Source organism: Muntiacus reevesi, chromosome X (genome assembly GCF_963930625.1).
Source record: "Muntiacus reevesi chromosome X, mMunRee1.1, whole genome shotgun sequence".
Taxonomy (NCBI): domain Eukaryota; kingdom Metazoa; phylum Chordata; class Mammalia; order Artiodactyla; family Cervidae; genus Muntiacus; species Muntiacus reevesi.
Window position 1 is genome coordinate 27,665,695 of NC_089271.1, and position 27,988 is coordinate 27,693,682.

Genomic DNA, 27,988 nt, shown 5'->3' on the forward strand with positions numbered 1-27,988 from the left:
GACAGCACATTAAAAAGCAGAGACATTACTTTGCCAACAAAGGTCCATCTAGTCAAGGCTATGGTTATTCCAGTGGTCATATATGGATGTGAGAGTTGAACTATAAAGAAAGCTGAGCACCGAAGAATTGATGCTTTTGAACTGTGGTGTTGGAGAAGACTCTTGAGAGTCCCTTGGACTGCAAGGAGATCCAACCAGTTCATCCTAAAGGAAATCAGTCCTGAATGTTCATTGAAAAGACTGATGTTGAAGCTGAAACTCCAATACTTTGGCCACCTGATGTGAAGAGCTGACTCATTTGAAATGACTCTGATGCTGGGAAAGATTGAAGGCAAGAGGAGGAGGGGATGACAGAGGATGAGATGGTTGGATGGCATCACTGACTCAATGAACATGAGTTTGAGTAAACTCCGGGAGTTGGTGGTGGACAGGGAGGCCTGGCATGCTGCAGTCCTTGGGGTCTCAAAGAGTCAGACACAACTGAGTGACTGAACTGAACTGAACTCAGAGTTGATACATGATAGCTGTGACAGCATTGCCATTCAGTTATCAGATGAGTGATGTTTCTGATGATGCTATATTTTTGTAAATAGAGACACAAAAGGTTGCAAACTATACCTTGGTGCTCAATTTAACAAATAGTGCATAGGAGTTAATACAATCTTAGCACATAAAGTGATATATGTACTTATTTAGATCACTATGGGCTTCCCTTGTGGCTCAGCTGTTAAAGAATCTGCCTGCAATGCAGGATACCTGGATTCGATCCCTGAGTTTGGAAGATCCCCTGGAGAAGGGAAAGGCTATCCACTGCAGTATTCTGGCCTGGGGAATTCCATGGACTGTATAGTCCATTTTGTTCGCAAAGATTTGGACACGACTGAGACACTTTGACTTTCTATAGATGGCTATTATGAAAGGAGATTATGAGACAGTTTTTGAAAAATCTTAAAATTTCCTACAAAGCCTTTAAAAATGTATTATTTGATCCAGTAATTTTTCTTCAGGAATTATTTCCTGAGGAAATTATACATTTTTTGAGAGGAAGTTTGCAGCACACTGCATATTAAGTTATTTTATCGCATATTTAGAACAGTCAAATAGAGGGGAAAAACTTTAAGTAGTCTAACAGCCAAAGAGCTAAGTAAATTATATGTAACACTATTATGGACTTTTATATAGTTATTATAAAATATTCTGTAAAACATCATGATGTAACTTTTTATGGAATTATGATCTCAGCTGAGAAAAGAAACTTATTAAACCAAAGGACAGGTTATGAAACTATGAAAATATTCTTGTAATTTCCTCTTTTTTTAATCATAAGAATACAAATAGTCTTAAGAATAAATTCTTACCAAGTGTGTGTTATTCAATGCACAGGGTTTTGTATATTAATATCTAAAATACCTGCTAGAATGTGAAGGCTAAGATATGACAGAGGATTAACTATGCTATCTGGATCCTACTTGCCTTGGCTTCCATCACCTGTCCCATGATAAAGAGGAGACCATATCTTAGAAGAAATTTGACAACACCTGACCAAGGGCCGCTCCCACCTGGAGATGACCTAACATTGAAAGTGTAGCAGATGACCTAACATTGAGAATGTAGCAGATGATAACTTCTGGGCTTTGGAAATTGGATTCCTGATAATTGACAGTCTCTTGAGTTAACCTCAGTTCTTAACACCCACACAAATCTCTCCAACATATGTGAATGAGCTCTTCCAAAAGTGTTGCAATGTTTGTGTACACACGTGTGTGTATGTGTGTGTGTATTTTAAAGACAAGAATCTGGAAATATCCCACATCAGAGAAACATTATCCAAAAAGTAGAGATGCAAACAAAACTTTGTGTGAAACAACATATACTATAAAGGTTAATTTATGACATAATTTGCTATAATCCTTGCTGCTGACAATTTTGGGGACATCTCGGCTTCTTTCTTGGAAGGATTGAAACATTGCCAGGTTTCAATTTATGAAGTTCATATTTGGAAAGAGTAGCAGCCAGTGCAGGTAAAGAGCAGAATTCGCCTCATTAAAATCTAGCCTCAGCCTTTCTGTTCTTTGTATGTGCATGGCCGACACCATGTAACCAAGGTTATGTCTCAAGCTTGCCTTTTCCAAGCACACTAGAGGTTGAGACAAGTGATACAAATATGTCAGGTATTTAGTTTTGATCATTGGATCAGGACGGGGAGCACATGTAAATCCATGGCTGATTCATGTCAATGTATGGCAAAAACCACTACAGTATTGTAAAGTAATTATCCTCCAACTAATAAAAATAAATGAGAAAATAAAGACCAATAACCAACAAAATAAATAATAAATAACAAGAAATATAAAAAATAAAAATAAAAAGAATACACACACAAACACATTTAGGTCTGAGTCATTTTAAAAATCATTATGTTTTCATCACTTGAAAATTTTATTTTTTATTTTTTTTCATTTATTTTTATTAGTTGGAGGCTAATTACTTTACAATATTGTAGTGAATTTTGTTATACATTGACATGAATCAGCCATAGATTTACATGTACTCCCCATCCCGATCCCCCCTCCCACCTCCCTCTCCACCCGATCCCTCTGGGTCTTCCCAGTGCACCAGGCCCGAGCACTTGTCTCATGCATCCAACCTGGGCTGGTGATCTGTTTCACCCTAGATAATATACAGTTTTGAGAGAAGATCATTGCCTGAAAATTTTAAATGAAGGCATTATAAAAAACATTTCACAGATCCCGCCACTGGATAGGAATAGTCAATTTTCAGTCTCTGATGAAAGATATGAATTGCAGAGTAAACTAACGTAATGCCTCTTCTTTGATGCTTTTATTCAGTCATTCACCTACTCCTCCCAACTTTACCTCCTAAATCTTCCTCAGATCCACCCCGTTTCTCCTTCTTTACTACTACTGCCCAACTTCAGACCTTCAGTAACATCACTCTCCTGGCTAAAACCTTCTACCTTACATGCCTGCCTTAAATTTCAGCCAGCATAGCACATCTGAAAATATGAGATGGTCTCCAAGAACCTGTCATACTTTTTGCATCCCATAAAAGTACCTCCACCGTCTGTCCTTGCCCACTTCTTGCCCCCATCTCTTGCTGTTTCCTTCTTTAAACTTGCTTGTACACCACAGAGCCATTTGTATTTCCTGCAAAACTCTGCTATTTCTTATTTCTGTGCCTTTGCTTTCATGTGAGTGAGTGAGTTGCTCAGTCATGTCCAAGTCTATGTGATCCAATAGACTGTAGTCTGCCAGGCTCCTCGGACCATGGGATTTCCCAGGCAAGAATTCCCTGGGCAAACCCAGGGAGTGGTTTGCCATTTCCTTCTCCAGGGGATCTTCCTGACCCAGGAATCTAACCCAGATCCCCTGCTTTGCAGGCAGATTCTTTACCATCTGAGCCATAGAGAAGTTCCTTTGTGTTCATGTTCACCTCCAAATTAAATATCTTTCTGCCAGTTCTTTGTATGGCTCCCTTCTGACAAATGTCTCAAATGTTTTCTCTTCATGGAACATATTCCTGAGTAGCTCTGTGCAGCCCTTTATCATTGCATTTCTGTTGCACTTTCAGTTTCTGTCTGTGTCTTCAATGACACCGTGAGCTCCTTGAAAACAAGGGCTATGCCTTGTAGGTCTTGATGTCTCCAGCCCCGAGGACAGAAACTGGAATGAAGGTAGTTCTTGCTCCATGGATATATAAATCTGTGTTAGACTGGATTTGTTAGAACAGGGCCCAGGACAAGATTTTGATGCACACAATTGACTAAGGGGGCGCTCTTCAGGGAAAACCTAAAAGGAAGGGAGAGAGCGAGGGGAGCAGGGCAGGACAGGGGAGAGAGCTGAGTGAGGCGGTCACGGTTAACCTCTAAGCTTGGCCTGATCCACACACAGACGCTCTGGAGCATTGAAGACCTGTACAATTGTTCCTACTGGAGATAAAGGAACAACCATTTTTTCTTAACACTCACATCAGTCAGTTATTGGCAATGGGCAGACCCAAAGGGATGTAAATTTCCCACCAAGATGGCTCTTGTTAATCAAGGGTAATCTTTAAGAGAAGGAGACAACTGTGAACTGTTAGCAGGCAATACTCAAAGTCGCTAGAGGATGGATAGATCAGTTTAATAAAGGTAATAGTGAAAGTGAAAGTCACGTCCAACTCTTTGTGACCCCCTGGACTTGTATAGTCCATGGAATTCTCCAGGCCAGAATACTGGAGTGGGTAGCCTTTCCCTTCTCCAGGGGATCTTCCCAACCCAGGGGTCAAACTCAGGTCTCCTACATTGCAGGCAGATTCTTTACCAGCAGAGCCACAAGGGAAACCCTAGAATACTGGAGTGAGTAGCCTAGCACTTCTCCAGAGGATCTTCCCAACCCAGGAATCGAACCTGGGTCTCCTGCATTGCAGACAGATTCCTTACCAATAAAGGTGATGGGGAACCTCTATTACATTATCACAGATGCCTTAATTATTGTTTCATTATTCCAATGTACCTATCCAAGTAGACACTTGAAGAGTAACATAATTTACCTTTTTATATGTAAAGTCTTTGTCTTATTGGGATACATTACAGATAAGGTCTATGATTAGACTTTTTATTTTAAAGAATGCAACTTTCAAATTTGTTGCCATGATATATTTTGAGCCCTTATATCTGTAGTAATAGTGACAATTAAAAATACATTCATGAATATCATTTGAGTGTATTTACATTTATCCAATCTATGGAGGCTTTGTCTATGAAATAGTACATCAATATGAACTACGTGTAAGGAAATTAGTTCTGAATCTTAATTCCATCACTGTCTTCATATAAGCTCCTATAACATTACAGGTGGTAACAAAAATAAATGAATATGGTGCTTCCTACTCTCACTCCCTCAGTGCAACTTTTTGACTTCAGAAACTTGCATTGACTCTGAAGGAGTATGTGCTGTATAAAAGACATTCAGCTAGAGTATTTCCATGGAATCCTCCCACCAGGGAAAGAGAATACCAATATCTAACTTTCTGACAGAGGCTTATAGAAGTGTATTTTATTCTGAAAGGCAGAAAAACTGATTAAATATTATTTTCCTGAAGAATTACCCAATGATAATTTAAAAATAATAAAGGTTACCTGGTAACTTACATAATGGAATTAATAGTGTCTAGAAATATAAAAATATTGTTGGCTTAGAATAACTGTTTCCAAGCCAACAAAGCTTGTGTACTGAAATAAGGAAGTACTGAACCTATCAGTAGCAATTCTTGTCATCAAGAGTTAGGTTTTAAGTTATCACATATTCCTTTAGGATTTGAGACATCCTGTAGGATGAGATTTTTAAAAATTCTTTGTGGCTATATAAGAAAAATTGTCTTTATTCAAAGGAGATGCATACTGAAGTATTTCAGCAGTGAAATGTCATTATGTCTCTATTTTCAAATGATTTAGGAAAAATTGTGATACATGCAAAGTGAGAATGTGTGCAAATGTTAACATGTTAACAAAGGAAAAAATAGCATTCCTCACTGATTTCACTTAGTAAAATGCTTTAATTTTTGAAAAAATATATGTTCATTTATTTAAATGTTTATCAAAATATTTGAAGATATCTTGAATTGTTATTTATGTTATTTGCCATCTTTCCCCCAAATGTACTAACATGTTACTAAGTTTATAGTTTACTTTTTAATATCATATATTTATAGTTTAATGGTAGTAAAACTTCCTAAGCCATAGAACCTATACCCTATTTCCCTATTAAAATGAACATAGGGTGTCTCTGATACCTAAGGGGCTGTTATTTCTTCGTTTCACCTCTGCCTTTTCCTTGGTGTGTGAATCAAAGCTGTTTGAAACTTTTTTCTGCAATAGATAAAGTACTAAATAACTCAATTTTCTGTAATATTTATGGTTTTCTTTCAACATTATTCTTAGTAAGCAGATTCTGAAAGTATATATCAATATCTCTGTCTCCCAACTCAACTCTTTTTCTGTTCTCTCAATTGTATTTGTTACTAACTTTTTAGAAGTTTCTAAGCTAAATATATTTGCTTTCAGCTTCAAGCATTCTGCTTTACCTTACCAATCTTTGGAGAGTCTGAGTAATTTCATGTCACTGTCCATACTGCTACATTAAAGGTGTTTCAGCCTTTTGCCCTGGCAGCTGTCTCCTGTGTGACAGGTGGCCTCAGTTACAATAATGTAATTCTAGAATTATATTGTAATTCATATCATGGTAAAACAAGATAATTTCATGCTTATTGTCAGAATTAACTGTTTAAAGATCCCACCTAGGATGCATTTCATGCAATGGGACAAACGTACAAAATTGTGTTGACGAGTACTGCATGTAATTATGTAACCTTGACATCTCCGTGTACAGTTCTATCATCCTATTTAGTGGGGTGAGCCCACTAGGCAACAGTTGTTGATAGGAATAATGATAATGATTTGGACATTGCTGATGTCCACCAAGCTTCCAGCACATCTACTCCAGAGACTACCTTAATACAGTGTTTAATTGGGAATCTTAGACTAAAATTTGGTAATTAAAGTAACTAAAGAATGGTGTGAAATTTAAATTACTTTTATTAGGAGATAATACTATGGTGGTAGAGAGAATGAATTCTAGGGTCAGATGAGCTGGATGAGAATACCAGAACTTTCACGTATTAGCTGGTATTGAGTCTGTTTGTTGATGTTGACATTATTTTGTTTATTTACTCAAGAATTCATTCATTGACTCTTTCATTCACTCATTCATTTAGTCAGTGTGTGTTGAGCTGGTTAGCAGGCACAGTTCTAGGTACTGAGGTTAAAGAAGTGAACTAGAGGGACCAAATCCTTGACCTCAGGAGGCTTACATCCTATTGGGGAGACAAAGCAAGCAAAAAGTGGTTACATGACATCAGAGAACAATAAGTCCTATGAAAAAAAATATGAAAGAACAATCTGGATCAAATGACTAGGAAGGTGGTTTTGCTGGCAGGGCAGTTAGGGAGTCTTAGAGGAGGTGACATGTGGAGGAAGGTAAGGAGGATCCATGCAAGTTGGTTGGTGTTAAAATTTCAGTGTAGAGGGAACAATGAGTTCAAAGCCTAAATGAATATTTTTATGAAAGATGAATGAAAATTTGTAAGCTCAGCATGTATTTAAGTGCTCATCAGATATTAGATAATACATGAAGAAATTTGGATAATTCCATAATGTGTCACCTTTGCTCTAATATACATCTTCCTTTTCATTTTGATCATTTTCCCTCTCGAATTCTCCATTATTTTTCATGTCCTTAGATCCTTTAGGTTGCCCTTTTGTTAATCTCAAGTGAGTTAAACCCTAGTTGCAGTGCTCAAATGCTCTCGCTGTTAGGGGTCCTTTTTTCTTGGTTTTTGTCGTTTTATTCAGCATTTATATACTGCAAGCTATGACAAATTGATTATCTTTCTAGATGTGGGGCAACTGCGCTCTCTAAGCAGGAATCCACAACTTCTCTGTGATCATAATAATGGTGATGGACCTGTCCTATGGTGACCTGTTTGTTGTTGTGGGGATATGGTGGGGGAGAAGTGATAAAAATGGCACCAAGATATCATTTGAAAGATGGTGCTTCCAGGAAACCCAGAAAACCCAACTAGTCCCCATGCCATCAGCTCCATGTCCCACCGTGGTTTTTACTTTACTCTGCCTGATGCTCCCAGAAATCAGAGCAGAGTAATGGTCTGCCTCTGTCTCTGGCTGTGAAACCACTACTAAACATGACCCACTTTTGTTGTATTACTCTCTGCCTTGTTTGGCTGTACAAGGCTTACTCTTCACTTTACCAGTGTGTCCAGAAAGAAAAAAAAATCATACACTAATTTGAACACAGAGAGTGTGTGTAGAGATGTGTTCAGTGCAACAGGTTATTGGAGTACTGAAGGATTGGCTAGTAAGAAAGAAAGATGTAGTAGTCTGCTCGGGCTGCCATAACAAAATACCATAGACTGGATGGCCTACACAATAGAAATGTGTTACAGTTCTGGAGGCTGAGAAGTTCAAGTTCAAAGTGCTGGCTGATTTGGTTTCTGGTGAGGGCCCGCTTTCCCACTTACTAATGGCCACCTTCTTGGTATGTGCTCATGTGACATCTTCTCTATAAGTACGCAAGAGGAGAGAGACTGCAAGCTCTGGTGTCTCTTCTTACAAGAGCACCTCTGTCTTCCTAAGGGTTCTGCCCTCATGACTTCATATAAAGCTAATTACTCCCCCAAGGCCCCTCCTCCATGTACCATTACATTCTCAATTAAGGCTTCAAAAAATGAGTTTAAAGAGAACGCATTCCGTCCATAGCAAAAGATAACCACAAAGAATAGGGGAATGGCTGCCATCTCCCCTAGCTGAGAGACAGCCTCCAAGGAGAAGCTCCCATCCTCCATTCCCAGAGTGAAATCCAGACCTCACTGGGAAAAGGCAAGGCTTAAAGTCACTGAGATGGCAGCCTGGTAGAACTGGTTGGAAGTCTGCCCTCTGCAATTGGCCAGAAATGCCTTGCCCTCTAAGGTGTCGGGGACAAGCTGTCCATAAGATGCCTCACCCGAGGCTCTGCTAAAAGATTATCAAGCTGCTGCAGTGCACACTGGCAGAGTCTTCCAAGCAAGCATGCTAGAGACAGGGAGCAAAACCCTTTCCTTTGCAGTCTCTCTCCAGCACCCTAAGCATCAGTGCCAGCTAGCAAAGGAAACTATTTCACAGGTCCAGATCCATTTTCAAAAAACAGGCAAACATTTGGATTTAGAGTGGGAACGCCATAAGCCAATAGCCATCACACTGATTAGAGTAAGAATAAATATCAGCAGAAGCAAACTAAGTGATGAGTATATTGTTTGTTAGTAGGATAAATTGCTTTCAGTGCCCTTCTGAGTTTTATCCATCGCTGCACCGTTTGTGCCTAGGGAAAATTTTTGTCCAATAGAGATGCTCAATAAATATTGTTGAATGAATAATCTAATTGCTTCCATTGTTTTCTCTAATGTTGTTTTTTTTCTCTTTCTCTTTTTTGACTATAGCCGATGGATGCACAGACTGGTCTGTCGATATCAAGAAATACCAAGTTTTGGTGGGAGAGCCTGTTCGCATCAAATGTGCACTCTTTTATGGTTATATCAGAGCCAATTACTCCCTAGCCCAAAGTGCTGGACTCAGTTTGATGTGGTACAAAAGCTCTGGTCCTGGAGACTTTGAAGAGCCAATAGCCTTTGATGGAAGTAGAATGAGCAAGGAAGAAGACTCCATTTGGTTCCGACCAACATTACTACAGGACAGTGGTCTTTATGCCTGTGTTATCAGGTATGCTTTTCATCTTGTTACTGCTGAATCAATGATCTCACAGGTTGCTGTCTTATATACCTATATTTTGTGGCTCTCTCTTTAACCTCAAGGTATTGTCTCAATATTTGTGTGTGTTGCTGCTTTCTAACATTTCGAATCTAAATCATAAAAAGATGGGATTGGAATTTATATTGAGACATTATTTCTGGCTTATGGAGAAAAGAGATACCATCTGGGTATCTACTTATGTTGCCAGAAATTACTAAACACTATGAAATAAAATTTATAGAGGAGGTGAAATGTTGCAAATAAAATGTAAGCAAAGACTTGCAGAAAGGATGCATAGTTTATTGCTAAATGGGTTGTAACATTCTGTTATTGCCCTTCACAGATAGTGCACAGATACCTCTGGTTCACACACATCTGCAAAGATGATTTAAGTAACATGTATGTGCACAGAAAGCGGAAGGCAACCTTGCCTTGGTAGAAGTACAGAGACTATGTTCCAGATCATTTTGTTAACTAAAAGTGCTGTGTGTGCGCTCTTATGCGCTCAGTCATGTCTGACTCTGTGACCCCATGGACTGTAGCCCACCAGGCTCCTCTGTCCATGGGATGCTCCAGGCAAGAATGCTAGAGTGGGTTGCCATTTCCTCCTCCAGGGGATCTTCCCAACCCAGGGATTGAACCCACATCTCCTGGTCTCCAGCATTGGCAGGTGGATTCTTTTACCTCTGAGCCACCTGGGAAGTCATAAAAGTGCTGAGTCAATACAAAAATATTTTGGGTCCCCCCATGCCTTTACTCCACAAAGAAACTGATCACACATCTACATATCTTTGTCTGCTTTTGGAAGAGATGTATGTACTTTGCTTAATGATAATGTATTGAGACAATAGCTATGTATCATATTAGCAGTGAAAAATCTCAATTTAAGCATTTAGCCCCACATGGGCTGTGAATCACACCCTGCATGAATGCTTGCAGATGTCATTAGACTATAAGAACATTGGCATAGCAGGGTATAGGCATATAGAAAGAGGGCTTAAATTGATTCCTTTGTGTCCCTATTTCAACTTACTAAGAGAAAGCCAAATCTAAAGCAGTTGATTCTCAATTTGGAGAAATTCTCAGAATCATCTAGTATCTTTTTCAAATCAAAATTCAACTTTCACTTCTGAAATTCTCATTGGCAGCTATTATTCCTCTAGCATAAGGATTGTGTCTCCCACTCACCATCAACCTAAAAGAATTACTTTTATGAAGAGTCGTGGCTGCAGGTATGTTAGGTTGTCAAAATGGGTGAAAGCCACATGAAGGTTAAATATAATTTTATCTTTTAAACACTGTCAACATGTAAGTTAGAGTTAAGTTTGGAAAATAAAAATGAATGCAAATAAAGTTCTGCTTGGGAAAAATGTCAAATGAATTATATTAATAAAAGAACAAATGCATTATTCCTTTGTCAGCTTTTGTTCTTTCCCTTAAAAATGGGAATCCAACCCTTTTATGTTTCAGCTTAATTCTTAATAGAAATAGTTTTTGTAGGTACAATGATAATTAATTGCCATACTATGTTGGCAAAGAGCCAACTCATTAGAACAAACCCTAATTCTGGGAAAGATTGAGGGCAAGAGGAGAGGGGGGCAACAGAGAATGAGATGGTTGGATGGCATCACTAACTCAATGGACATGAGTTTGAGCAAACTCCAGGAGAAAGTAAAGGACAGGGAAGCCTGGCGTGCTGCAGTCCTTGGGGTCACAAAGAGTCGGACATGACTGAGTGATTGAACAACAATATAGTTAGAGAGTACTGTTTGTACTGGCTATTCCTACTTGACTAATAATAATTTGATTTAATTTCACATCTGCATTTCTTTAAGAAACATGATTTCTGATTGTTTATGTGTGTGTAGAGGTGACTCTTTAAGATAGACCAATTTATGTCCTCCTTTATCTGAGATTAGACTTGAGCTGAATGTCCACAGTCTAATATTTCATTCCATTATTTATTATTGATGGGAAAATAGTGATGTGTTCAGATTAGTAACCTGAATTTCTAAAGCACTGAAGTTGCCATTCTTTGATGTATTTAAATATACATATTGGTCCAATGCTCTGAGAAATTGCACTAAAATGTTTCTGAATTTGTAGTTGCAATAATGAATGAAGGTCACAAAATTTTGAAACCATAACATTTGTCATATGTCCATGTGTCTACATTTTAATGGAAGGTGAAAGTAAAACAAAAACACCGTTAAATTTTATATGTGTCAAGTGGTATTCTAGAGAAAGCAATGAGCTGCAGAAAAGATGCTTTTGTCCCTGGAATTCGAGTGTTCCAATTGATTTGAAGCTAGTGTTGATCTGACTCCCTTTTCCAATTTGAAAAGCAGGACTCAAAATCATTATAAACAGCAGTTTAAGTAGAATGACTTGCTTTTGATGTGAAGGGAGCCCAGGGCTGTTAGTTGAATCACTGACACTTTGACACGTTGTTAGCTCTCAGGCCACACTATTGTCACCATTAGTTTTTAAGTAATTCACTTACAAAGAGTTTCAGAGGTTTGAAAACGTTAGCTGCTACTCCAAGGCTCTGGTCTTTCTGATAAGTGCTCTGTGTTATTAACTTATCAATGAAATGGTTTAAGAAGTGTTTTCACGTACAACATTTATACCTAAATGGTGTGGTGGTTTAGTTGCCATCTTGTCCGACCCTTGAGACCCCATGGACTGTAGCCTGCCAGGCTCCTCTGTTCATGGGATTCTCCAGGCAAGAATACTGGAGTGGGTTGCCATTTCCTTCTCCATTACACCTAAATATGTACAATTAAATGATGTAAATAATGCAAACACTTAAATTTACTCTCAGTAGAATGAATAAGAGCTTTCCTACTCTCTTCTGTAAGTAGCCATTTTGGACAGAATAATACCACATCATTCTTTGTTCTGTAGTACCTGGCTCTCTAATCAATTTTCTCCTCCTTGAGTGTTTATTTTTACATGAAAAAGTGAGTGAAGGAGATGTGTAATAATTTCTTTTCCTTTCGTTGCCGTTTAATGAATAAGTTTACTTTTTAAAAGAAAATTTTTTTCTTATCCTCTTGACTCCCAGTTTTTAAATACCCCTCTTCTGAGTTATACCCTTTTAACAGTTTCATATGCATATCTGGCTGGTGCTCATGTAAGCAATTTAATGCCTCCTGTATTGTAACAGACTAAGTTGTTTGTCACTCTATTTACTGAAATTTTATTTTGTAGATTCATATACATTTGCAAGATATAGTATAGGGAGGTCCTATGAAACCTTTAGCCAGTTTCCATCAGCAGTGACAGTTTGCAAAACTATAGTACAAAATCATAATCAGAATATTGATGATGCTACATTCAAGATACAGAACAATGTCATCACCTCCAGGATCTCTTCTGTTGTCCATATTCACTTCCCTACCCCAGTCCCAAATGCCTGGCAAACACTAATCTGTTCTCCATATCTACTTTTTGTAATTCAAGAATGTTTTATAAATGGAATCATAGAGGATATCAACTTTTGGAACTGGGTTTTTCAGTCAACATAATTCCTTTGAAATTCACCCAGGTTGTTCAACGTAGTCTGTTCTTATTTATTGTTAAGGAATGTTACATGGTATGGACATTACCACAGTGTTTATTCACTCATTGAAGGATGTCTCTGTTGTTTCCATTTTTCATTATTGAAAATCTTCTGTGAATACCCATGTACATTTTTAGTGAATATAAGTTTTCATTTATCTGCAATAGATGCTCTAGAATGAACCTGAGTTGTATGATAGTTGCATGTTTAGTCATATAAGAATTGAAAGTCACTCAGTCATGTCCGACTTTTTACGACCCCATGGACTGTATAGTCCATGGAATTCTCCAGGTCAGAATACTGGAGTGCATAGCCTTTCCCTTCTCCAGGGGGTCTTCCAACACAGGGATCGAACCCAGGTCTCCCACATTGCAGGTGGATTCTTTACCAGCTGAGCCACAAGGGAAGCCTGAGAATACTGGAGTGGGTAGCCTGTCCATTCTCCAGTGAGTCTTCCCGACCCAGGAATCGAACCGGGGTCTCCTGCATTGCTGGCAGATTCTTTACCAACTGAGCTATCAGGGAAGCCCCGTCGTATAAGAAACCGCCGTGTTATTTTTCAGAGTAGCAGTACCATTTTACTACATCCTACCAGCAATATGCGAGTGATCTGGTTTATCCACATGCTTGCAGCATGTGGATACTGTCACTATTTTTCATTGTAACCATCAGTATATCTTGCTATCTCATGATTTTAATTTTCATCTCCCTAATGGCTAATGATGGGATTTTGTGTGCTGATTTGCCATTTCTGTGTCCATCAGTGAAATATCTGTTTATGTCTTTTGCCCATTTTATAACTGGATTATTTGTGATCTAACCGTTGAGTTTTGAGAATTCTTTATATATCCTAGGTAGTAATCCTCTTTTGGATATGTGGCTTGCAAATATTTTCTGTCAATCTGTAGTTTGTCTTTTCATCCTCTTAACAGGTTTTTTTGCAGAGCAAAAGTTTTTATTTTTTTCCTTTTATGGATTGTGCTTTTGGTACAAAATATAGGAACTCTTTCCATAGTCTATATCCTTAAACTTTTCTTTTTAAAATTATTGGAGTTTTTACTACTAGTTTTATAGCTTTAAATTTTACTCTCTGCTCCATCTTGAATTAATATTTATATAGGGTATAAAGTTTATTTTGGTCAAGGTGTAGCTTTTTGAATAGATGTCCAGTTGCTCCAGCATCATTTGTTGAAAACATCTAGCTTCCTCCATGAAATTACTTTTGCACATTTATACAAAATCCATTGGGTGGATTTGTGTGGGCAGCAGAGGATGAGATGGTTAGATGGCATAACTGGCTCAATGGACATGAATTTAAGCAAACTTCCAGTGATAGTGGAGGACAGAAGAGCCTGGTGTACTACAGTCCATGGAGTTGCAGAGTTGGATTTGACTTAGGAGCTGAACAACAGCCAGTTTCTAGATTCAGTATTATATATCTTTGATCTATGTGCCTGTACCACTCTGTCTTAATTAATGTGGCTATAGCTATATAGTAGGACTAGATACCTTTCTTTTCAAGATTCTTTTAACTGTTGTAGGGCCTGTTCTTCTCCAGATAAATTTTAGCATAAACTTATGTATGTCTACAAAAAAAAATAACAAAAACATACTGGAATAATATTGATTGGAATTGAATTAAACCTATATAACTCAATTTGAGGAAAATTGTTATCTTTATGTTGGAACCCACAATCTATGAGTGCAGTAGGTCTCTGCAATTATTTAGGATTTCTTCTTCATCAGCACTTTGTATTTTTCAGCATACAATCCTGTACACATTTTGTGAAATTTATACATAAGTGTTTCATTTTCTTTGGTGTATTTCTAAATGATAGGGCCTTTTGAGTTTCATTTTCACCATGTACATTGTTAGCATTGTTAGAAGTATGATTGATTTTTTTTTTTTTTGGAGTAAGGCTGCTTTACACTGCTGTGTCAGCTTCTGCTATACAATAAAGTGAATCAGACAGAAGCATGATTGATTTTTCTGTGTTAATTTCTTTTTAAAAGAGTACTTTTCCAAATTACATATATATAATGTATTTTATCTAGTATCGAGTTCCATTGTCCAAGTCTTGATTTTCTCTTTAGAGACTAATTCTTCTTTCTCATCTATCAAAAGGTACTCAGTTAAATCCATTTACTCAGTCATCCATTTCAGAAACATCGACTGATCACCAGGTGATATGCTAATGCTAGAATTACAAAGACTCTAAAAGAAACATGTTTCACCTTCAAATCGTTTGCATGAGAGAAAATAAGTGTGCAATAAATTATTATAGATACTGTGGTCACAGTTTAAAATAGAATGGGGTTCTGTCAAGATAGAGCAGCTGCCTTCCTCACAGTCCTTCCCCTTACAATTGAAAAGGCAGATATAATCCAACAAAGAAACATAGCAGATTGTGTGAAAGGTGGTAAGAAGGATTAGCTAGGAACCTCAAGACTTGAGACATAACATGACCACACTGCTTCAGTTAACCATCCAGATAATATTGGCAGGACCAAAGCAGGCAGCTCTGGTCCCTGTGCTATGGTGTTGGAGAAGACTCTTGAGAGTCCCTTGGACAGCAAAGAGATCAAACCAACTAATCCTAAAGGTAATCAACCCTGACTATTCATTGGAAGGACTGATGCTAGAGCTGATGAAAGTGAAAGAGAGTGAAAAAGTTGGTTTAAAGCTCAACATTCAGAAAACTAAGACCATGGCATCTGGTCCTATCACTTCATGGCAAATAGATGGGGAAACAGTGGCAGACTTTTTTTGGGGGGGGGAGGGCTCCAAAATCACTGCAGATGGTGACTGCAGCCACGAAATTAAAAGAGGTTTGTTCCCTGGAAGGAAAGTTATGACCAACTTATACAGCATATTAAAAAGCAGAGACATTACTTTGCCAACAAAGGTCCATCTAGTCAAGGCTATAGTTTTCCCAGTAGTCGTGTACGGATGTGAGAGTTGGACTATAAAGAAAGCTGAGTGCCAAAGAATTGATGCTTTTGAACTGTGGTGCTGGAGAAGACTTGTTCTGCAAGGAGATCCAACCAGTCCATCCTAAAGGAAGTCAGTCCCAAATATTCATTGGAAGGACTGATGTTGAAGCTGAAACTCCAATACTTTGGCCACCTGATGCGAAGAGCTGACTCATTGAAAAAGACCCTGATGCTGGGAAAGATTGAAGGCAGGAGGAGAAGGGGATGACAGAGGATGAGATGGTTGGATGGCATCAGTGACTCAATGAACATGAGTTTGAGTAAACTCCAGGAGTTGGTGGTGGACAGGGAGGCCCTGCATGCTGCAGTCCATGGGGTGGCAAAGAGTCAGACATGACTGAGCCACTGAACTGAACTGATAATCCAATATTAAAAAATAATAATAATAAAAACTATTGGTGACTATGTACCATGTCAGATCTGTTAAATACTGATGTCAGGTGATTCTTTTTTTTTTTTTAATTTATTTATTTATTTTAATTGGAGGCTAATTACTTTACAGTATTGTGGTGGGTTTTGCCATACATTTACCTGAATCAGCCATGGGTGTACATATGTTCCCCATCCTGAACCCTGCCCCCACCTCCCTCCCCACCCCATCCCTCAGGGTCATCCCAGTGCACCAGCCCTGAGCACCCTGTCTCGTGCATCGAACCTGGACTGGTGATCTATTTCACATATGATAATATACATGCGTCAATGCTATTCTCTCAAATCACCCCACCCTCGCCTTCTCCCACAGAGTCCAAAAGTCTGTTCTTTACATCTGTGTTTCTTTTGCCATCTCGCATATAGGGTCATCGTTGCCATCTTTCTAAATTCCATATATATGTGTTAGTATACTGTATTGGTGTTTTTATTTCTGACTTACTTCACTCTGTATAATAGGCTCCAGTTTCATCTACCTCATTAGAACTGATTCATATGCATTTTTCTTAATATCTGAGTAATATTCCATTGTGTATATGTACCACAGCTTTCTTATCCATTCATCTGCCAATGGACATCTAGGTTGCTTCCATGTCCTGGCTATTGTAAACAGTGCTGCGATGAACATTGGTGTACACACGTCTGTTTCAATTCTGGTTTCCCCGGTGTATATGCCCAGCAGTGGGATTACTGGGTCGTGATGTTTCTTTTATGCAGTCAGTTTATTAATCATTGCTCCCTGATTCTTCTTATTATTCCAGAAGCTTCACTTAATAAGTATTTAATGACTCAAAAAATAATTCCAAACATTTTCACCAGCACTAGAAGAAGTATATTTTCAGTTTCCTAATAGTCCCCTCTTTATGTTTGTCCAAAAGACACATTGACTTCAACATGTACCAAAATGTATTTTGATACTTATTTCAACAAAGCTGTCTCCTCCTCAGATGTTCCCTTTTTTTAATGCATAGAATCACTGTTATTCCAGCAACACTATCTAGAAAATTATCACTTATCATTCTTTACATTGTCTTAATTGCTACCAAGATCTGTCTGATCTACCATTAGAAATGTCTTTTGGATTTATTTTTTGTTGTTCATGCTAATTTCTACTCTGTCCTCTTAAATGAGGACACTGTGAGTGCACTGTCCTCTTAAATGATTTCTCTGCCTCCAGATTTTTCCTGTTAGTGTTACCATTCCTCACTGCTGTGGAATTACATGTCCACAACAGAGATCTTATTAAATTTCTCTACCTAAAAGTTGTTAATGGGCCCTATTACCCAATATGAAGTCTGAAGTCTTTGTTTGACATACATGTTCCTTTATAAACCAGCTGTAAAATTTCCTTCTAGACTCATCTTTGGTGTTTGTCTACATGGATACTTTGTGCTATGGTCTCACCATCCTGCCTACTGTTTGCAGATTAAAGTATAAATTTACCTTACTCTTTTACTTTTTGTTCCTTCATCTGAAATCCCATTTTTTCACTGCTATCTGAAGAATGTAGAGCTATTTCTTATAGAAGATCCAGTATGTGTTCATTGTCTTTCTACTTCTGTCAAACTGCTCCAAAGACAATTGTTTCAGTTATCTATTATGTGGGGAAAACACTTCCAAACCAAGGGGTTAGAAATAGCAACTATTCAATTTACATATGATTCTGCAATGTGGGCTGGACTTGACTGGGTGGGTCATCTGCTGATTTTGACCATAGTCACTTGAGGCTGGAATCAACTGGATACAGGATTTACTCTGTCCGTAATCCTCAGGGCCTCCATGTGGTCTTTCCAGCTGTCTCTCCAGCAAGATAACCAGGCAGTTTATATGGCAACTCAGACAGTATGGAGACTTATCAAGCATCTATTTGTATCACACTTACTAATATCCAATTAGTCGAGTCTATAGCTAATAGGGAAGAAAACTTTACAAGAGCTTGAATTGCACAAGATGTGGTTTTTTGGTAGGACCACCAAAATAACAGTACAGCAGAGTCTGCCCATTAGCTTCTAGTAATCCATGCCCTGACACATACAAAATATACTCACCCTATTCCTAAGAGCCCTGGAATCTTATCATGACCTCAAGATAAGGCCAAAATCCAGGATCTCATTCTTGTCTTGTTCAGTCGTTCTTTCTTGTCTGATTCTTTGCAACCCCATGGACTGCAGCATGGCAGGCTTCCCTGTCCTTCACCATCTCCAGGAGCTTGCTCAAACTCATGTCCACTGAGTCGGTGATGCCATCCAACCACCTCATCCTCTGTCATCCCCTTCTCCCACCTTCAATCTTTCCCAGCATCAGGGTCTTTCCCAATGAGTCAGTTCTTCGCTTCAGGTGACCAAGGTATTGGAGCTTCAGCTTCAGCATCAATCCTTCCAATGGATACAGGGTTGATTTCCTTTAGGATTAACTGGTTGGATCTCCTTGCAGTCCAAGGAACCCTCAAGATTCTTCTCCAGCACCACAGTTCAAAAGCATCAATTCTTCAGTGTCCAGCCTTCTTTATGGTCCAAACATGACTACTGGAAACACCATAGCTTTGACTAGATGGAACTTTGTCAGCAAAGTGATCTCTGCTTTTTATATGCTGTCTAGGTTTGTCATAACTTTTCTTCTAAGGAGCAAACGTCTTTTAATTTCATGGCTGCAGTCACCATCTGCAGTGATTTTTGGATCCCAAGAAAATAAAGTCTGTCACTATTTCTATTGTTTCCCCATTTATTTGCCATGCATGAAGTGATGGGACAGGATGCCATGATCTTAAAAACTGATGCCATGAGTTTTTTGAATGTTGAGTTTTAAGCCAGATTTTTCACTGGATCTCATTACCTATGTGTGAATGAGGTTCTTCATGCCTAATTCCTTGAGTACAGCTCTCTAGAAGTTGCTCCTCTTGAAGCCTGTGAACTCGAAAGACTTGTTATCTAGGCCTTATACACCCAACATTCTGTAGTCAGACAGGAATAAGATAAATAAACTAAATAATCCTATTTAAAGTGGCTGGAAGGTGGGGAGGGATGTGGGAGGTGGGTAGGGATGGGGGGACACATGTACACCTGTGGCTGATTCATGTCAATGTATGGCAAAAACCACCACAATATTGTAAAGTAATTAGCCTCCAATTAAAATAAATAAACTTAAAAAACAAACAAACAAAAAAAATGGGTGGAAGGTACAGAGCAGTTACTGTCCTATAGCCATTCTGAAATTCAACTAGGCACACATCAGTAGTTTTTTGGTTAGGGCCCAGTTCTGCTTAGTGGGATTGATTCTCTGTGGTTCTTGGGTCCATCCTCTTTTTTTCTTTTTAACTTAAACTTTATCAACAAAGTAGTAAGATTCCTTAAAATGCTGCTCACCTTTTATGTATTCAATTATGTAGCTGTTCCATTTAACAGAGGCGACACCCACAACATTTGGGCTGGACAAAAAGTTCCTTTGTTTGGGGTACATTGTTCAATAAAGATCTTCATGAAAGTGAAAAATGTCTTGCATTTCTACCTAAACCTGAATGAGCTTTTGGGCCAAAGCAATATATTTAAGACTAATATCTCTCTACTTTCAAGTCAGTATGCTGGAAGGCAATACCCCAAATTCTTAGACACCCCTTTGCTCAGTTAGTGTTAGTGTATGCCTCATAGAACTTCACAGCTAAGTATCTTAGGGTTTTCCTCCAAGACCCTTTAAGCAACCTTTTATGGATGATAGAGTATGCATAGCATCCCAAACTTACTACCACTGATATGATTTCCCCTCAGAATCAGTGTGAGATAGTGTTTGTCACTGAGAATGTACCCACAAAATAGTTACTGAATAAAATACTTAGTGATTGGAGCTAGTGTTCTTAGAGTGCCTTGTAGAAAACACTGGCATAGCCAAATTTACACCATTGGCTGATTCCTATCATTTTCCAGAAAAAAGTAAAACAATTCTGTTTCTTAAGACATCTTTTCTGAAACTAACACCAGTTATGAACTGCTTTTGGTGTTGCAGTTTTATTTTCTCCCTATATTAGACCTTCCCTGTCACCAGGTGGAAGTAAATGGTCCTAAGTTAGGCCTAAAAGACCAACAAGGAACAGCTTTTAGTAGAAATAATTTTTCATTCATTTTAATCTGTATGATAGTGTATAATTTTAGTATGTATTACTGTTTCATGTGATTGTTGCTTAAAAATCAAGTCATTTGGGATCAAAGGATAAATAACGTTAGCATCATTTTAGAAAGCCTTCAACATTAATGCCGCAAGGAGTCTTCGTTTGTTCCAAGGCAATCAAAGTGCATATAAATGTTTTATAACCTACTCAGAAATCTTAATGATCAGATGCATATGTGTCTCAAGGACCTGAAATAGTTTTACTTTTTGGTCTCCTAATTGTTAAACTACCTCTTTTGATTGAAACTACAGTATACCCTTGAGAATATCACCTATAATTTATAGGTTATAAAAAATGCAGTTAAGTCCTACATAAGGTAGGGCTTTAAACAATCCATATACAATTGAAAGTCTTTAAAATAAGGTTTCAAGTCTGGATGCAGTGTCTTTTATGGATGATAAACTGAAATTGCAGCACTGCCCATCAGTTATTCTCTCTCTTATCTTTTGGTGGGAACCTGTGCTTCTTGCCATTATAGGCCTCAAAGAGAATTTTCGGTTGTATAATTCTGATAATACTTGGACATTGTGCTGAGGTGGTAAATCAACCTAGATCCGATACTGAAGTTTACCCTTCTTTCCATGCCTGAGACATGAAGATGTTTTCTAGAAGGATCAAACTATATTTCAATAGGGCAATGATAAGCCAGATTGTTGTCTGAGTGCTTTCTTTTCAGAAACAACAAACCCAATTGTTGCAAGTAAAAGCCTAAAGCTGTGTGAATTGTCTAGTCAGTTTATGGGTTTTTTAAAGCATCCTGAAAATAAATGCCCTCAGCAGCCATTTTTTTTTAATACTAAGAAGATGAAATAAATTCTGCTCAAGTGATGTTGGGGTAGTTTCTTAGATCACTGATTAAGAAAAATGTTGAACTTTCTCAAATCAATGGTGGCAGGTTCAGGGAAGAGAGAGAGACTCATAAATTTTATGCAAAAGTATCAAACCAGCATGGAATTGGTGGGCTATTGAAAAAAGATACATTTGTAAAACAATTAGGTGCATAAAGTTTAATTCTGAGTTCTGTACATTTTTATTTTTTTCTACTTTAGATAAAATGAATCACTATGAGCCCTTTTCAGTCATGGCTATAACATGTACATTTATCATATTTTGCAAATATTACTAAATGTCTATGACATGACATAAATGATATGTACCATGAGGAAATTTTAAAATTGGAAACAATATGCGCACCAGTCCTAGAGGCCATTGACAGTCTAGTAAGACTATTGGTGGTTATACTTTCGTACTCTGATTATTTTTTATTTATAAAAAATTTTCTTTAAAAAAAGGGGGACTGCTAATATTGGTGCAGGAACAAAGATAAAGTGAATGGGCCAAATAAAGTAGTAGCAGCTGATCAGGAAAGTTTAGGATAAGTGGAAAATTTTGAATACAATTACCCAAGGTTCTTTCTAATTCTAATTTTATGTCTGGTTCCCAAGTGAAAAATAGTAACAATAACCTAATGACTGTAGAGAAGACAATAAAGAGACTGTTTATAGAAGGGCTCAAAGAGCTTGTAATTTGAGCAGGACTTTGAGAAATAAACACATGGCTAGGGGAAGTATAATGGAGAATGCTTTCCCTGTCAGAAAGGTCTCATGACAACACAGATGTAGAGAACAAGTATATGGACACCAAGGGTGAAAGGGGGTGGGTGGGATAAATTGGGAGATTGGGATTGATGCATATACACGATTGATACCATGTATAAAATAGACAGCTAATGAGGACCTACTGTATAGCACAGGGAACTCTACACAATGCTCTGTGGTGGCCTAAATGGAAATAAAATCCAAAAAAGAGGGGATGTATGTATATGAATAGCTGATTCATTTTGCTATACAGTGGAAACTAACTCAACATTGTAAAGCAGCTATACTCCAATAAAAATTGTTTTTAAAAAGACTAATATAAGAAAAATTAAACAAAGATCTAGAACAAGGGTTGGCAAACTATTTTCTGTAAGGGGTCAGATGGTATAAATTTTAGCATTTACAGACAATATCTCTGTTGCAGATATTCAACTCTGCTGTCGTAGCAGGAAGGAGTCACAGACAATACATAAAGGAATGAGTTTGGCTATGCTCAAAAAACCTTTCCAAAGTGATGGAGGTATTTAGCCTGCAGGCTAACGTTTGCTGACCTCTGATCTAGAAAATGGCTTGCAACCTGCATATAGTTAAGCCAAGAGTAGAAACTGCAGTTGTTATTCACAAAGGCAAAAAGAAAAACACAGTCTATTCATAACAGAGTGATTAGATCAGTTTTTTTGGAAGATGGGGTTTTGGAGATATGATGAAAGAGAAAACTTATAAAGATGGGTGAAACAGATGCTAAGACCTAAACGGCAGATAAGTATAAAGCAAGGATTAGAAAGGTAAAGCAGTTTTTTTCAGAATTATATTGCAGCAAGTATGTGAATGTTTACAGAAATGGGAATGTGGAAAACAGGTGTGGAGTTTTTGCAATAATTAGGCCATAGAGTTATGGGGACTATGGTTAGAGTATGAATGGTAGGAATAACAAGGAAAAAAAGGTTCAAGATCACTTTTGGAAGTTAAAAATACATCACAGTGCTTTATTGGATGTTGCTATGGGAAACAAATAAAAGGAAAAAAAGACAAGCAAGAGGTACATCATACTAGTTTTCCACTATAAACCTAAACTTTTTCACTGCAAAATCTGAGGGTCTTGGTAAATAAAATCACCTTAGTTTTAAACCATTATCTTGGGAAGTCTTAAATAGAGTTCTCTACCATTGCTCCTTGACACAGCACTTGAAGAAAGAGATCTGGGGTCCTTTATAGGTTCTGTGTTAGTCTCCTTACTAGTCTTTAAAAAAAATTGAAATCCATACTTGATTCAGGTTTCTTTTTTAGACCATTAGCTCTGTAAGGGCAGAGATTTAACATCTTGTTCATCTTCGCGTCTCTGGTTACGCATATATGACCATTGAGATCTGAGCAAAGAAAAACGTTTTGATCAGTTGTCAGGTTTGGGAACAGGCTATTTGTATATAACAAGAATTTAGAAGTAACAGTAGTTTAAGTGCAAGAAACTTTCTGCTCAAAGGTTCCAGAATCAAAATTCCAGATATAGGCAGTGTGGAGCTTACATGATGTCTGTTGTCTAGGCCTCAGGTTTGTTTTCTATCCCCGCTCTGTCCTCTCTGGGGTATGATCCTCATCTTTGTTTTCCAAGATGAAGCTCTGTCCGTCATCTCCATGTTAATATAAGCAGCAGTATGTAATGAAAGGAACAAATAACATGGCTCTTTCTGCTTTAAGAACAAGACACAGAGGTTATCTGCTTAACTTCTCCTTACATCTCATGGGCTAGAACTAGTTCACATAATTATTAATACCCCAAATGGTAGTGGTGGCTGGGACATGTAGTTTTATTAGTAGTAGCCATATGCCTCCTAACAATATAGAGGTCTATTACTGGGGATCTTAAATTATTTCCCTAAAAAACAAAAGCCCAAGACAGGGATTCTTGTGCAAATGGTCTACTGAGGAGTATACTCAGCATTAAACCTACAGGGGAAAAAGCCAGGAAAAGAAGAGTTTTCGAAAGTCTAGACTCATCCTGATCCCACAGGGAGCTGTGAAACAAAAACTGCACCACATAATTTATCCTCCCTTGAAGCAAAGGGGCAGGGCCTGGACTTTGCAGTCGTCCCTATCCAGATGGCTCTTGTCATGCTAAGGTGAATCTCTAGGGAAGGATAGAGGTGCGGGCTTATCCAGTCAACACTCACAGCGGCTGAGGTATGGGTACCTGCTGGTGAAGCAATTCTGAGTGGAACACCAAAAGTATCTGCTACACTAAGGAAGAAGGGGAAACAGATATTGAGGGGAAATTAGTAGCTGATTTTGGCACAGCAAAGAAGCATCCCTCCACAGATATTGTAATGACTCAATATCTTGTTTTTGCCAAGTGAAGCTGTGTAAGTGTTAGTCGCTCAGTCCTGTCTGACTCTTGGTGACCCCATGGACTGTAGCCCATCAGGCTCCTCTGTCCATGGGATTCTCCAGGCAAGAATACTGGAGTGGGCAACCATGCCCTTTTTCCAGGGGATCTTCCTGAACTGGGGATTGAACCCGTGTCTCCTGCATTGCAAGCAGATTCTTTACCATCTGAGCCACCAGGAAATCCCCAATTTTGTGCCTTGCATGTGGTAAACATTCTTTCAGTGTTTGTTGAATGAATAATGAATATTCTTGTAAAAAATTTATTTATTTATTTTAATTGGAGGATAATTGCTCTTACCTTACAATATTGTGATGGTTTTTGCCATACATCAACATGAATTGGCCATAGGTATACATATGTCCCCTCCATCCTGAACCCCCTCCTGCCTCCCTTCCCATGCTATTCCCTCCAGGTTGTCACAGAACACTGGCTTTGGGTGCCCTGCTTCATGCATTGAACTCACACTGGTCATCCATTTTATATATGGTAATGTACATGTTTCAATGCTATTATTCTCTCACATCATCCCATCCTCTCCTCTCAGTGAATCCAAAAGTCTGTTTAAGTCTGTCTCCTATGCTACCCTATACATAGGATCATTGGTACCATCTTTCTAAATTCCATATATATGCACTAATATACGATTTTTGTCTTTCTCCTTCTGACTTACTTCACTCTATATAATAGACTTTAGGTTCATGCACCTCATTAGTATGGACTCAAATGCAGTCCTTTTTATAGCTGAGTAATATTCTATTGTGTATATGTACCACAACTTCTTTACCCATTCATCTGCTGACGGATATCTAGATTGCTTCCATGTCCTAGCTATTGTGTAAATAGTGCTAGTAATTCATATTCTTGAGCAAACTTCTATTTTTTTTATTTGCACAGTCTTCCTTCTTTAACACTTCTGAAAGGATTAAGCAGTATTAATATTCTGAATACTACCATATCTACCCCAGCATATGCGTATGCATCATACCCTCAACACTCTCCGTCTGCCCAGAATCACTCAGAGCCAATTATGAATTACCTCATCAATATTCCTGAAGAAGGATTGGCTGTTCTCACAAATACTTCTAGTTCTGGTTCCAGGAAAACGTCTCATTCTCCAGGAAAGGAATAGACACTAGCTTACGCTCATTAGGATATATACACATTTCATGTAGTCATCTCTAAAGCTTAGTTGAAGAATCAGTAAGACCTTTGTCATCAGTTACCATGGCCTCGATTTCTGCAGGTTTTACAAGCAGCATTTCTGGCTTTCATGTGGGTCTCCATTTAGTAACTGCTTCATGATATAGAATCTAATGCTATAAAATGAAAACTTAAAAATTAATTGAATAAGAACTTAACTGATTGCTTTATATCTCAGTTACATCCCCATTTTCTTATGAATGATATAAAAGATAGTTGTATAAAAGAGTCAGGGTTATAGAGTAAATGAGTAATATTTGCAATATGGTCCAGTGGTTTCAGGAAAATGTTTTGTATTGCCCTAAAGGCCAAAAAGAAACAAAGGAAAAGAAATGAAAACATCACTTTAAATCAATATCACATCGTTAGCTATAGTTCATATTATAGAAGGCTGACTTCAGAAAGATAGTTTATTCTTTCATGTAAAGTAAATTTAAGCCATGCAATCTTGAACTTGTATGATAGTTTCAGGGTTTCTCAAGCCCCAGTTGCAGTGCTTAGCATGTGGTTTCCATTCACAAGGTCACTCCACAGTCCTAGTGCAGCCATAGAACTGAATTTTAAATGTTATTTAATTTGAATAGCCACATGTGGCTCTTAGCCTTTGTTTTGAAATGGTGAAATCAAATCATTATTGGCTTTTTCCTATAATATGTTTATATTATATAGTTATATTTTGCCTAGAGTCCTGTAAGGTAGATGTGTAAAGGATATTAGACCACAAAACTGATATTTAGAAATATTGAAAATCAAACTGGTTCCTCTGTGTAATCACTGATGCTTATGAAAATTCATTTAAAAATTATAATTAGGTGATGAGTGTATTATCTTAATGTTGGTAGTCATTCCACAGTATATATATGTATCAAATCATCACATAGTGCACTTTAAATGTGTATAGTTATATTCATTATTTACCCCTCAATAAAGTTTTTTTAAAAGATTTTATAATTTACTTATTTTCTTAATATTCCAAGGAGATTTTCCTTTCTTTGCCTGAAATAAATAAGTTTATACACAATTATTATTTCAGTTCATTTTGATGGCATTGTATTTGAAGAATGATTACAATAATCGAGCAACAAATTTTCAGTCGATCTGTCCTAGTATTGAGAGCTAGGCTGTCTTTCTCGTCTTGACATTGTAAACCAATCCACCAATGGCAAGCTACCCAATGATGTACATAAAACAGAAATATTATTTCTGTTACTGACAAAGCTCTCAAATAGTTTGCACCGAAGTTGATATGATTCAACTGGATAGGAATTTTTGATACTGTATTCATTCTGAAGTTAATGCATTTTCTAGTAGATTATGAAGTGTCTACTCTGCACCAGCTATTGGACTAGCTATTGAGAGCACAGCAGTGAATTAAGCAAGACCAAGTTCTTCCTAGACCAGGCTGGAAGTCTATTCTAGGAGAGAGTCTTTCACACAGTAATTGCTTGTGCCCTGGTTTTTAAGGAGGAAAAGATTAGGGTGCCTTAAAATCAGCTAACAAACCAACCGAGCCCACTTGGTGTATAGGCTCACCCTCCAAGTTTGCACTCCTCTAACTGAAATCCAAATATTTCTGGGGTTACACTAAGGGGTGTGCCACAAAGTTATTTTGAAGGGAATTCAGCTCCAGAACATCATCTTCCATATGTATTCTTATATAAAATTGCCTGATAATTCACAGTAGCACTTCTTTCACTTTACAGGAGGGAAATTGCATTATGATATATTGGATGCAAAATGGACTTAGGTGCCAAACAAAGGCATAGTCAAAAATGTTATTTTGAAAAACTCAAGGCCACTTAAGCTCAGAGATCTTCTCCTGCCTGTCTTACAGTATTGCTGATAAGTTTGAAGCTTAATTCAAGTTGATATGCTCTTAATTCAGAGGAGCCAACATATAGTATATTATGCTATACATATAGTACACAACACATACACAACATATAATAGTGATACAAAAATGAAAGTGAAAGTGTTAGTCTGTTAGTCGCTCAGTCATGTCTGATTCTTTGCAACCCCATGGCCTGTAGCCTGCCAAGCTCCTCTGTCCATGGACTTTTCCAGATAAGAGTACTGGAGTGGGTTGCCATTCCCTTCTCCAGGAGATCTTCCCAAGCCAGGGATCAAACCCAGATCTCCAAAATTGCAGGCAGAATCTTTATCATCTGAGTCACCAGGGAAACCCCAGTAGTGATACAAATTAGATGTAATTGGAATGTTTTATAGAACTGTCATGGGCTTCCCAGGTGTCGCTAGTGGTAAAGAACCCACCTGCCAATGCAGGAGATATAAGAGATGT

General features: G+C 37.9%; 1 protein-coding gene across 1 annotated transcript in view; it reads left to right on the forward strand.

Moving 5' to 3' along the window:
- Nucleotides 1–27,988, forward strand: part of IL1RAPL1 (interleukin 1 receptor accessory protein like 1) — a 757,712-nt gene that overhangs the window by 85,125 nt on the left and 644,599 nt on the right. Inside the window, exon 2 of the mRNA XM_065916682.1 lies at nt 9,052–9,331. Coding sequence (XP_065772754.1) covers nt 9,052–9,331 — 280 coding nt within the window. The remainder of the gene's footprint in view (nt 1–9,051; nt 9,332–27,988) is intronic.